Source organism: Catharus ustulatus, chromosome 7 (genome assembly GCF_009819885.2).
Source record: "Catharus ustulatus isolate bCatUst1 chromosome 7, bCatUst1.pri.v2, whole genome shotgun sequence".
Classification (NCBI taxonomy): Eukaryota; Metazoa; Chordata; class Aves; order Passeriformes; family Turdidae; genus Catharus; species Catharus ustulatus.
Genome location: NC_046227.1, coordinates 19,222,091 through 19,234,032, shown reverse-complemented (window position 1 = coordinate 19,234,032; position 11,942 = coordinate 19,222,091). Strand labels below are relative to the sequence as shown.

Below are 11,942 nucleotides of genomic sequence, written 5' to 3'. Positions count from 1 at the left end.
AGGCATAGAGCATAGCCAGAAGACTAATACCAAGTACATCCCTAAAATAGACAGAGATCACAGTACAAGTCATTAGCAGTAGCAGGGAGAAGGGCCCTGCTGATGTGCCTCAATAAGAAAAGTACCACTAGACACAGAATTTATGAGATTTTTTTTTTTTAAACCAACACATGGGTCTTGGTGCACAAGTTTATGAGCAAGTTTCTATGTTCCATCACTGGAAATGAATATTTGGTGAAGCAACTCATGAGCATCTGGAGGTAAAAACCGAGTTTGCAGATGTCTCCCCAGAATGTGAGTAGAACCATGTCTATTGTTATAGTGAGCAGTACCTATTATATCATTTGCAGGATATCTAAGAGAGCTAAGCATTTGTTTTCTAGTGCACAGACAAGAGAATATGCAGTCCCTTTCTTTTCTAGAGTAATTTTAACGTTGCTTATCTTAGCACCTATAAGGTCTGAATAAAATGCTACCTCAGAAATGCTCTTACCAACATGTGGAATCTTTATCTCCTTTAATTTTCATATACTGGCTCGGTGACCTAAGGTTTTAAATGGTTTTGTTTTCTTGGGGCTTTTGTGATGCTGTGGTAAAAATATGAAGTGTAAACCATACAAAGAAGATACAATCATGCTGAAAACTCACTGTACCAGACAACATTCATCTCCCTACAAAATGTTGAGTAGGAGAGTTTGGAGGTATATTTCTTTTCAAGTAACATATTAATAAATATCTTAAATTATCTTTTGACCACCAAAACAAATAATCGCATATTTACACAGCATACAAAAAAGCACTCCTTTTCCATGGAACAGAAGTGCAAAGCTCCGCATGTGCAGGAATAGCTCACCTAAGAGTAAGAGATCTGATGTTTTGTGCCTGCCAATTTGTTCAATTAATTAAATGAAAACTAGAGGTTTGTAGCTATGGAAGGGTGACTCTGGAGAGCTGTTGGATGATCTTGCTGTGTGCTGCCACATCCATCTGAACCTTCCACTGTGTACTACGAGAGTGCTCATTCAGAAGAACCACAGTGCCTAAATTTCCCACTGGCAGTTCTTCCTCAGAATGCCTGGCAGGTCATTCTACCCATTGCAGAGCTGTGACTTCTGGAGTTTTGCACTGCCTGCACAGTGCGGGGGAAGGAATCCAAAGCGCACACAGGCCCCAGACTTCATCCCAGACTGAAATTCTTTGGCAGAAGCAAACTTCCTGTGGGAGTAAATCATTAATATCCTCCTTCGATATGGGGTCTATGTGCTTCAGTTTCCTTTAGTGCAGAGAAGCAGAGGGATGCTGAACTTTGCAGTCATCTAGGGATCTTAGAGGACTCTCAATGCAGTCATGCTGCCTTTCCTTAAAATCAATTGCTTTTATAATGGCACATGTGTAGGCACGAAAAGCCAAGATCTAACACCCAAGTTCTCAATTTGTCAGGCAAATATCAAAGTTTGATGGAAAATAGAATTTGCCTTTAGCTATTTACTGGCTACATTATTAATCCAAATGCAATATTTATGAAGATATATCAATACTCTTGAAATATCATGCTGACATTTTCTCTGGAAATGCACTGTTTGCCACTCCATGCAGCTATTTCAAAATCGATATGATCTTGGAAGTCAAGTGGTTTTTTTTGGCTTTTGTAGAACTTCACAATTTTCAAAAAAGAGATGTTTTGGATAACATTGCACGTTCACAGAATCAGAGGATTTTCATGAAAGAAAGTTTCAACTGTTTCTCTTGGTCCTGATGCCAGGCTCCTTCCAGCAGTAATGGCATAATCTAGCAGAAAACATAGTGGAAGAAGGTTCCAGCAGAGTAAAACCTACCATGACGCCCAAGTCAGTGTGTTACTGGAGAAGGAGCGCTAGCACATGGCAAGAATTAGGTAGTTAGGAATTACAGACTTAGTAACACTGGCCCAGGGCTGACAGGGAAAAGAAGAGCAGTGGAGACTCCACATTGCTGCCCTCTCAGCTGTCTCCCCAAGAGCCTTTTGTCTTACAGAGCTTCTGTGCCAATTATTGCTGAATACACGCAGTGGCTAACACCAGCAGAGCAATCCCACAGCAATCTGTTTTCCTTACAGAAGCCAGGTTGGCATCCTGGCCAAGCACTCCAGGACTTATCTACAGAGCCCAGTTACAAATTTGACTTGCTTTCTAGTAGTGCAAGCTCACTGTCCACTGCTTCCTCCCTCCAGCAGAACCAAGAAAGGAAGATGTGATTTACAGGTCCTGGTTTCAATTAAGTTAATTGTTTGCCTAAAACTCTAATTATTTTGTTTAATTTTGTATTGGAAAAAAAGGAATTTTGAGTCCTAAAGTTATGTGTGTATATCACTGCACTTAGCTTGCCAAATACCTTGCTGCAATTTAATAGCATGGGGTTACCACAGCCTGGTGACAGCAGTCCTCTCTCCTTTTGTGTCTAGCTCTGCTCCAAATTCTAAAGAAATTATCATTGCCTGGTACATCATTGCAAAAGGACTGGGGTGATCTATGATCAGCTGCTGTAACATTCTGTTTTCAGACTTTATTTTACATCACAGAAGCCTTCATTAGCCTGATTGCTTTCACATAGTTGTAGTGGCAGTTTGTCAGAGCACACTCTGAGTCCTCTCAGAAAATAAATGTCACCAACACAGTGAAAAATTACAAAGATGATTTCAAAGTACACACATTCAAGAACACTGCAATCCTTGTCAAATCTAACAGGGGCATTCACAGCAAGAAAGCAAAGTGTCTAAGCAAAGTACCTGAGCTAGAGGGCTGATTACATTAACCTCAAAACATCAGTGAGATGGGACATGAAAATAAGCAGCGCAAACATCCCAAAAATTCAGTGAAAGCCCTCCTGTAAACTGAGGTGGAAGGAGAAGAAAATTCTTACCTGTATATATTTGCTTAACTTTTTAAAATCAGAGACCATTAGTCAATAGCTCAGAAGTTCATATTGATGGTTACTGAGGCACTGAATTCAAGATAATTAAGTGGTAATGAATGTTGTCACTTATTATACTTTATAGCTTTTTAACTGATTTAATTATTTAATAAGAGTTCAACATTCATTCACTATCAGAATCTGAGATTTCTTCCATACCTACTTGGTGAGATGACAGCAAAATTTAGGATCAGAATAAAAATGCAAATCAGTCCATGAACTCAATATGAACAAGAACAACAGACAGGCTCTACCAAACAGGCCTAATACATTGAGCTTCTTTTAATGTTCGTGTCTTGAGATAGAAATAATGTTACACAGAAGACAGCCCCTAAAACTGTCACATTTTAAAGGTGAGATGTCTGCACATCTACACATGTGTAGGTACCTAGGTGACTGCTTAGAATCTGTGAAAAAGTTTCTCTTAACAGGATGTCTGAATGTGCTTATTGGAGGTTCAATAAATATTGTCTTAATGAATTAATTTGGTTTAATTCTTGTAAAAAAACAAAATACAAATAGAAACCTAGTAATCAATTATCAAGAATTTAGATGCAAGAACTGTATTCTACATTTATCAAAAGATTTTGTAATAAGCAAACATTATCCTCCCCAACAGAGTTAGGAAACCTTGAGTTTCCCTCAGTGCCTTTTTTTGATGTCAACATCTCCATGCATTTGCATATTTCTTTATACAAACACACTTCCTATATAGTATGTTCTGTTTTAGTATGTGCTGTGTATCGTCACTGGTAAACAGTCAACAAGTGACAGAAGATTCAGGCACTGCCTCAAAGTCTACCTTGTCTAAAGGGCAGAGAGCAAATCACTCTCTATCACACAACACAAGTCACAAATTAGTCATCAGATCCATCACTGAAGCTTTCACTTCTCTTGGGTTGTTCTTGGGGGTCACTCTGCTTCCATGTTACAGATTAGAAAATCAGCCTGGGTAGCATCATACAAGTGGTCAAAGAGAATCACCCTTTTTCCCAGGGAATTTCTGTCTCCAGTATCAGCATAAATAATGACCAATGTCCCCAAAAAAAGAACTTTCAGAATTGGTAAGGTAATTCCTTTTAGTCTGAAATGTACTTAAAGGAGGTGACTAGAAAGTCTGGTCAGCAAAGCTTGCAAAGAGCGAAAATCTATTGAAAAGAAAGATACAGAAGGTCTTGCTAAGGCACACATTATTCATGGATCCCAATCGCATTGTGCCAAAGCTCCTATTCCTTCTCTCTTTGAACATACAGTGGTCTGGAAGGGCTGCAGTGAGTAACAAAGCCTCTTACAGGAGTTGTGTCTCAGGAAGTTGGAGGATTGGCTGAGTTTGCTTCATTGCATTTCTACATCATTAACTTATTTGCTTGTAGCTCTCACTTTCAGACTCACTGCACATAGCAATTTTGGCTTCCATACTTTCTCTTACCATTTACTGGATCATCAGAGACAGATACAGAGTGAGAAACTTGAATGGAAAGCATGTCTTCATAACAGGTTGTGACACTGGACTTGGAAACTCACTGGCTAAATGGCTTGACAAAAAGGGATTTTGTGTCATTGCTGCATGTGCCACAGAAAAAGGATGCCAAGAGTTACAGTCCTGCTCTTCAATCTCACTGAAGACAGTGAATCTGAACTTAGCAGACTCCAACAGCATTGCCAGGGCTGTGGTGTTTGTGACTGAACAGACAGCTGGCAAGGGTAAGTGACAAGGGAACTTCTCAGAAAGGTGATTCAATATAACCAAATCTGGTTAGCTAAAAGTTCTGTTGCCTCTCTACTCACTGCAGAAGCATTTTTAATCTTACTAGTGAAACACATTCACTCCTCAGTTCTGTCATTTCTCAGTTCAAAGATATTGTCTCCAGCAATACTGCCCATTGCTTTCACCAACAGGATGCCTAAAAATCTACTTGCTCAGTCTGTTAAAACCAGATCATTCCCAGGTGTTTTTTAAACTCTTGCTGATGTAGTTGGAGAATGTCAGTGGAAGGAGGGTACTAACTGGTACCAGAAAATTTTTGTGACAAATTCAGCCCACTCAGTTAACAATTGTTAATTCAGTGCCTCTGCAGCCCTCCTCTAGTAAACAGAAGAGTATATTTTTGTATGCCTGGAATAGTCTGACATTTGCACTGTTCTCAACAATTGCACTGACTGTAACAGTTAAACACTTGCAATTTCAGCCAGTTTTCTGGAGTTGTTACATAGGTAGCTCTCACTACCCCTATCATACACCTCTGAGCAGTCTTGTAGAAGAGGAAGAACTTACTCTCGGATACCTTAGAGATTTCAGTGATGGTAAAGGTTGCTAAAAAATCTGCCTGGCAAATATACTCAGCTGTGGCAATACACATTTATCACCACTGAGAGCTTAGAATAAAGGTTACCAAAGGGAACCACAGCACTCTAACTACCAGTTGTAACACACAATTTTACCAAGTATTCAATAGGCTTATTAATAAATTAGGTACCTAAACCAGCAAAACATATCTTCTACCATAGGACTTTCTCCTCAAAGCTTTCAAAAGACTTTTAGCCTCATAATGAGTATTACAGACCATTCTTGAATGCAGAGATTGAGAGCAGTTTAAAAAAATTATTAGCACTTACCCCCTCCAGCAGGCTCTTGCTCTCAACTTGTAGAAAGCCACAGGTTCTCAGCCAGGATAGCCACTGCTAAAGCTGTCACCTCAGTGTGTGAGACTTTATGGAGGCCGAGTGCTGGACTTTCGGCCTCTTCCCTCAGGCACAGGCTGTCCTCAGCAAACTCTTGGAAACGTCACTATTTATCTAAAGTTCCTCGAGTAATTTACAAAGGTAGTAAAGCAGTATTATCAATACACAGGGCTAAGCTAGTATCTTTAGAAGCACTGACTAATTCCATACATTTGGTTCAGACCTTTAGACCCCAAACCAGAAAAATCAGTCTCTCCACTTCCATGCGACTGTTTGATTTTCACAAGAATACAAGCATGTATTAGGAACCTACATACTTGAGTAGATTGGATAATAAGGCCCAGCATGGTGGCCCACATCTACAAACAAAACAGTTTTCCTTTAACACTTTACCCATGCTCTTCATCAAATTTTACCAGTATACAAAGTAGATCATCCAAGCAAACCCTAGATAACAGTATTCATCTGACTGAAGATTTTGCAGATTGTGTGCTTGGTTCCCAATGCACATGATACTCCAGGATAAGATATTACCATACACTGAAATAAATAGTTTTGCATTTCTCCTAGGGCTTTTTGGCTTGGTGAGCAATGCGGAAGGAACAGCACCTGTAGGACCCACTGACTGGCTGAGGATTGAAGACTTCCATTCAGTGCTGGATGTTAGCCTGCTTGGATTGATTGAAATCACACTCAAGCTTCTGCCACTTCTGAAAAAAGCTGAGGGAAGAGTTGTCAATCTAATTGATGCCAAAGGTCTCATGGCTTTTGTAGGTGGTGGCTACAGTCTGGCCAAATGGGGCATAGAAGCTTTCTCTGACACCTTACGGTGAGTAGCCAGAAACACATGCATGAATCCAAGAGCAGATTCCAGACATGCTGAGGAAGGATGAGTGTATGTTTGCCCATTTTGATTCTTCTCTGGAAATTTTACCTAAAGGGGAAAAGGAAAATAAGAGGACTGGTCACATTTTTAACATTTCAATCTCCAATACGATGGACAGACCCAGGAACTGCACTTTGAAAATTTTCATTTCCTAGAAAAGTTGTTAGTGTGCAGATTTCTTGTGGCATGTGAATCCAGTGCATACCTGAAAGTAAATCAGCAATATAGCCTGGTGAGATATCCAGTTTCTTGAGCAAGTTATATTCTCCACAACAATCTGGGCTGGGTGATTCCAGACAGCAGTCACACTACTAAAGGTAATTGTAACTTCAGAAAATTAAGCTGAGCACTCTCTGCTGAAACCAGTTTTACTGTACTGCTGCTAGAAAGCTAAGACCCAGCCCAGTGAGTCAAGTCTTCATAAATCAGAACGACTAGGAAAGCTGGTTTCAAAACATTAAGACTACTTACTTAAAGAAAGCATATATCCCAAAGAAATAGAAATTAATGGTCAATGTACAGTAATTTCTTGATTACAAGCCGCACTGACTATAAGCTGCATCTCCAGGTGTTGGCAAACATTTTGTTCTTTGTCCATACACAAGCCACACCCAATTATAAGCAGCTCTGTCGTTCACAGGGAGGACCCGCGTGCAACAAAGTTGTCAAATAGTAACAGAATCGCAGGATGGCAGGGTTTACTGGCTCGGCTCGGGCTGAGAGGGCTCGGGGCTGCCAACAGGGCCAGGTGGCCCAGCTCGGCACTGCCGCTTGGTGGGGCCACTCGGGGCCAGCCGCTGCCGCCGCTGGGCTCACTCACCCCGGCTCAGCACTGCGCCGCAGTGGCAGGGGGGCATGGAGCCCGCTGGCACCCGCAGCGGTGGCAGGCAGGGACAGGAGCCCCCTGCCTCCCCCAGGCTGCGCTGCCTGAAGGAGGGAGTCTCCTGCCTTGCCCCCTCCCCACGCTGCCTGCACGGAGCCCGGCTCCACCCGCCGCGCAACAGAGTAACCAATTTGTAACAATCGCGTAAAGCCAGGTTTTACTGGCAGGTTGCTCGACTCGGCACCTCGGTTTGCACTTCCGGGGTTGGAAATGTCAGAAAATTATTCACATATTAGCCACTCCTGAGTACAAGTCGCATTTCTAGTGTGGGAGCAAAATTTTAGTCAAATTGGTGCGGCTTGTAATTGTGACATTACTGTACATGTGGTTCATTCCTGTAGAATATGGCTGCCTGGGTTTCTTGAGCTGCCCAGGAAGCCATTTTCACCCCAAAGGAGTGGCACTGCAACTTGAAATTACATAGAGACTGTCGCTGGCCTCTCAGGAGCTCGAGATGACCACCTTGGTATGTTTAAAAGTCTCGGTAGCCCAGCCCGAGCACTGAAGAAGGAGTCAGGACTCTTCTTCTGTGGTTTCCAGAGGTTGTTTATTTTATCTTACCTAAGAAGTTCTTTTCCTGACCACTGTGGTCCATTCAGCAGGTCAGTCCAAGGCACACTGCCTGCCTTTAGGGTGGTATTATCTTTTTATATTACAAACTACATGAACATTATTTACAGTTATCTTCCAATACCTATCACTTATATTGTACACTCTAGTTCTACTCTAAACCAATCTAAAAGTGCCAACATCATCCAGAAGATGGATGCCAAGAAGAAGGAGAAAGAAGGACAGAACATGCCCACATTCCTCCATCTTGTCCCCAGACCCCTATTCTAAAAAATCTTAAAAATTTACTATTTTACCTTGTGATAAACTAACTTTTATTCTACTTATTTTTTGTGACTTGTAACTCTTCATGCAAAGGTGGTAATTTTTCCCAAGGGCTGAAATCAAAGGCACAGGGGTCTTGGGCTCCATGCCAACGCTTCTTAGCCCCCTGTCAGGGTCTCAAGCCATCCAAGGCAGTCAGAGGGATGTCCTGGGTTCCCACAAGAGACAACTGCACTAAAAGGAAATCCACTAACCTTTATTGCATTAACATTAAATCATTTAACCATAGGATAGAGAATAAAGTTCTAATCCAATTGAAATTTTTTTTCACTTTTACTTTTTCTCTGACATTTAATAATAAGCTGTTGCTGTGAACTAAAATGATGCAACAGTATATTGTCCAATATATAAAATATACAGAAATAATAAAATAATGCAATATATGATAATATAATAATATATTATTAGATATTATAGGATGTATTATTATATTATACTATACTGTTATATCGTTATTATTTTACATGTATTACTATACTATACTATAATATAATATACAGAAATTGTCAAAAATTTTAGTATGATAACGCATGACTAAGATGCACCTGGCTGTTACATCCTTTGTATGACTCCAACATAAATAACCCGGAGAGTTGTGAATCTACTTGATACTGCTTTTTTTCCCCTCAGTTGTCTGCTCTGCTTTTACAGAAAAACAAATTAGATATGAAGGTAATTTGAACATTTCAAAATAATTCTGATATATGAAGATAAGAATCAAAGTCTCAAATACTAATATGGCAGATTTTCAACTTACGGTAATTTCACGATTACAAGCCGCACTGACTATAAGCCGCATCTCCGGGTGTTGGCAACATTTCGTTCTTTGTCCATACACAAGCCGCACCTGATTATAAACCGCTCTGTTGTTCGCAGCGAGGACCCGCATGCAACAAAGTTGCCAAATAGTAACAGAATCGTGGGCTGGCTGGGTTTAATCACTCGGCTTATACTGTGCAGGTTCGGCTTGCTCGGGGCTGCCGACGGGGCCGGGTAGCCCAGCTTGTCGGGGCCGCTCAGCGGGGCCGCTTGGGGCCGGCTGCCGCTGCCGCCAGGCTCGCTCGCCCCGGCCTAGCGCTGCCCTGTGATGGCAGGCGGGGACGGAGTCCACCAGCACCCGCGGCGGTAGTGGCAGGAGGGGGAGGAGCCCCCCTGCTCCCGTGGTGACGGCGGCAGGAGGTGAAGGAGCCCCACCATTCCCGCGGGGGCAGGCAGGGACGGAGCCCCCCCGCTTCCCCCACGGGCTGCGGGGATGGCAGCACGGAGCCCCCGCCTCTGCCCCGGGCCGCGGGGATGTCAGCACGGAGCTCCCTGCCTCTCCTCCGGGCTGCGATGCCTGAAGGAGGGAGCCCCTGCCTCCCTCCCCATCCTGCGCTGCTGGCACTGAGCTGGCCCCACCTGCCACGCAACAGAGTAACCAATTTGTAACAATCGCGAAATCCTGGGTTTTACTGGCAGGTGCTTGGCTCGACACCCTGGCTGGCACTTCCAGGGTTGGTGTAAGCCGCATTTCCGGGGTGGGAGCAAAATTTTAGTCAAAATGGTGCGGGTGGTCAGGGAGATTATTGTTTTTCTTCTTCTAGGATAGAAATGCAGCATTTTGGAGTGAAAGTAAGTATTGTTGAGCATGGTTTCTTTAAGGCAGAAGAAGTTAATTCAGATATCATCGAGAAATACCTCTTCAAACTTTGGAACAGACTGACTCCTGAGATCAGGGACTCCTATGGAGAAAAATACTTAGTTGAATGTAAGTAGAAAAAGGATTGTATGAAAGCTCAGAGGGGATATTATAAACATATCCAAATAGCTGAATTGAAGCTGTAAAGACAACAAAGCCAAGCTCTTTTTAGGACTGTCTAGGGATAGGACGCAAGGCAATGGGCACTGAAACACAGATGTTCCTGCTGAACATTTCAGTGTGAGGGTGACTGAGGACTAGCACAGGTTGCCCAGGGCAGTTGTGGAGTCCCCATCTTTGGAGATATTCAAAACCATCTGTACATGTCCTGGGCAGCCTGGTCAAGGTGACCCCAGCTTAAGTCGTGGGGCTTGGTGCCCGAGGTGCCTTTCAATATCAGCCTATCTGTGATTCTGTGAACATTTACTAGACATTGTTAATGCTCATTAAGGACCCATCATTGACTGTTCTTTACTATGTGTATGTTAGATGAAGCCTGAGATATTAGTTGACACATGAGACTAGTTAGATACGAGGTCATGCAACATTTCTTAGTCCCTCAGTACTTTCAGGTAGGATGCCCAGCGGGAATGACCTATGACCAGATGCTACATTTGTTGCTTAGTGATATCTGAAAAGTTAGTGCAGTGTGACACAGTACATACTGTACAGAACAGCTGGTTCACACTATGGGCCAGGGAGGTTTTTGCTTCTTGGACTTCTGGGTGTTGCAGCCTTTATTGTCTCTGCTCTCAGCACTCAAGACAGTAGTTTAAAGCAAACCTGAAGGTATAGCCAAACTTCTGGATATAAAGAACTCTCACAGAGGTGTTGCATATAAATGCTTTCAGGATTATGTTTTTGTTTACAGATGTAGAAGCCCAAAGTTCATCAGTGAAAAGACTGTGTGACTATGATATTTCTAACGTCATAAAATGCATGGAACATGCCCTGATAGCAAAGCACCCCAGGACACGATATGGAGCTGGATGGGATGCAAAGTTCTTCTGGCTGTTTCTCTCCTATGCCCCAAGCTGTTTGTCTGATACGCTGTTGCGCATTACATTTCCGGTTCCAGCAGAGAGCAGGAGACCCGTTCATGGAGTCCTAATTAATGTCTAGTATTAAAACAGTACCATCTGTGCAGAAATAAATACTTATCCTATCAAAAATAGATGCCCTCTTCTTTACCAGTTACAAGACTGTTAACATTATTTTCAGAAAGCACTTTCTCCATCCCTCACCCCACCTTACCTGAAATTCTGAGTCTGCAGGTAGGCTTGTAAATCCAGCATGTTTTTGAAGGCTGTTGCTCAGAAATTATACCCCTATAGGATCTGCATTCATAAAATTTTTAGCTACAAAGCTAGTTAATACTATTCACACAAGACATGAAGTCAGATAATAACAACATCCAGCTATTGCAGTAAATTCCAATTTAAATTACAATTATAGTATCTGACCACTTGATTGTTCAATTCTTCAGAAAAAAAATCACAAGCAATTTTACAGATATGCAATTCAAGGGAAAAATCAAATCTCCACCATTCTATGCACACAGAGTATCAAAATGCATATTTTAACTTCCTTCCTAATGTAAATATAGTTTATGGGGAAAATACAAAAACAATATGCATTCATATATGTTTCACCCTCAATGTGTTTTGCAAGTTAAAAGGATTATTATTTCACTTATCAGATGAAATAAGTCATTAGTGTAGGCTATAGCAAATTCTTTCAGTTGTACAGAGTGGCAAAACATTAGCTGAGGTTACTGTGCCTTCTGTATACTATATATCTTAAGCTGTTGGGCAGAGGCTCACAAATCGGTGCTCCTAGAGATATTAAAATTGAAGGGGTAAAGGTTTTATTTGCTAAAGTGCTGTGATGGTGATTAATCATTAATGTGAAATTCAATTAAGCTTAAAAAAATACCATGTGCAAGTCAGAACTCCAAACATAAGAAAAGA

The 11,942-nt window shown here is 41.8% G+C and overlaps 1 protein-coding gene across 1 annotated transcript; it reads left to right on the top strand.

The window, feature by feature from the left end:
* Positions 1–246: 246 nt before the first annotated feature.
* On the top strand, positions 247–11,094 carry DHRS9 (dehydrogenase/reductase 9). Its single transcript, XM_033065073.1, is given in 5 exon segments — positions 247–294; positions 4,323–4,653; positions 6,202–6,460; positions 9,878–10,041; positions 10,844–11,094. Coding segments are annotated over 5 exon segments (1,053 nt in total).
* The last annotated feature ends 848 nt before the right edge of the window (positions 11,095–11,942 follow it).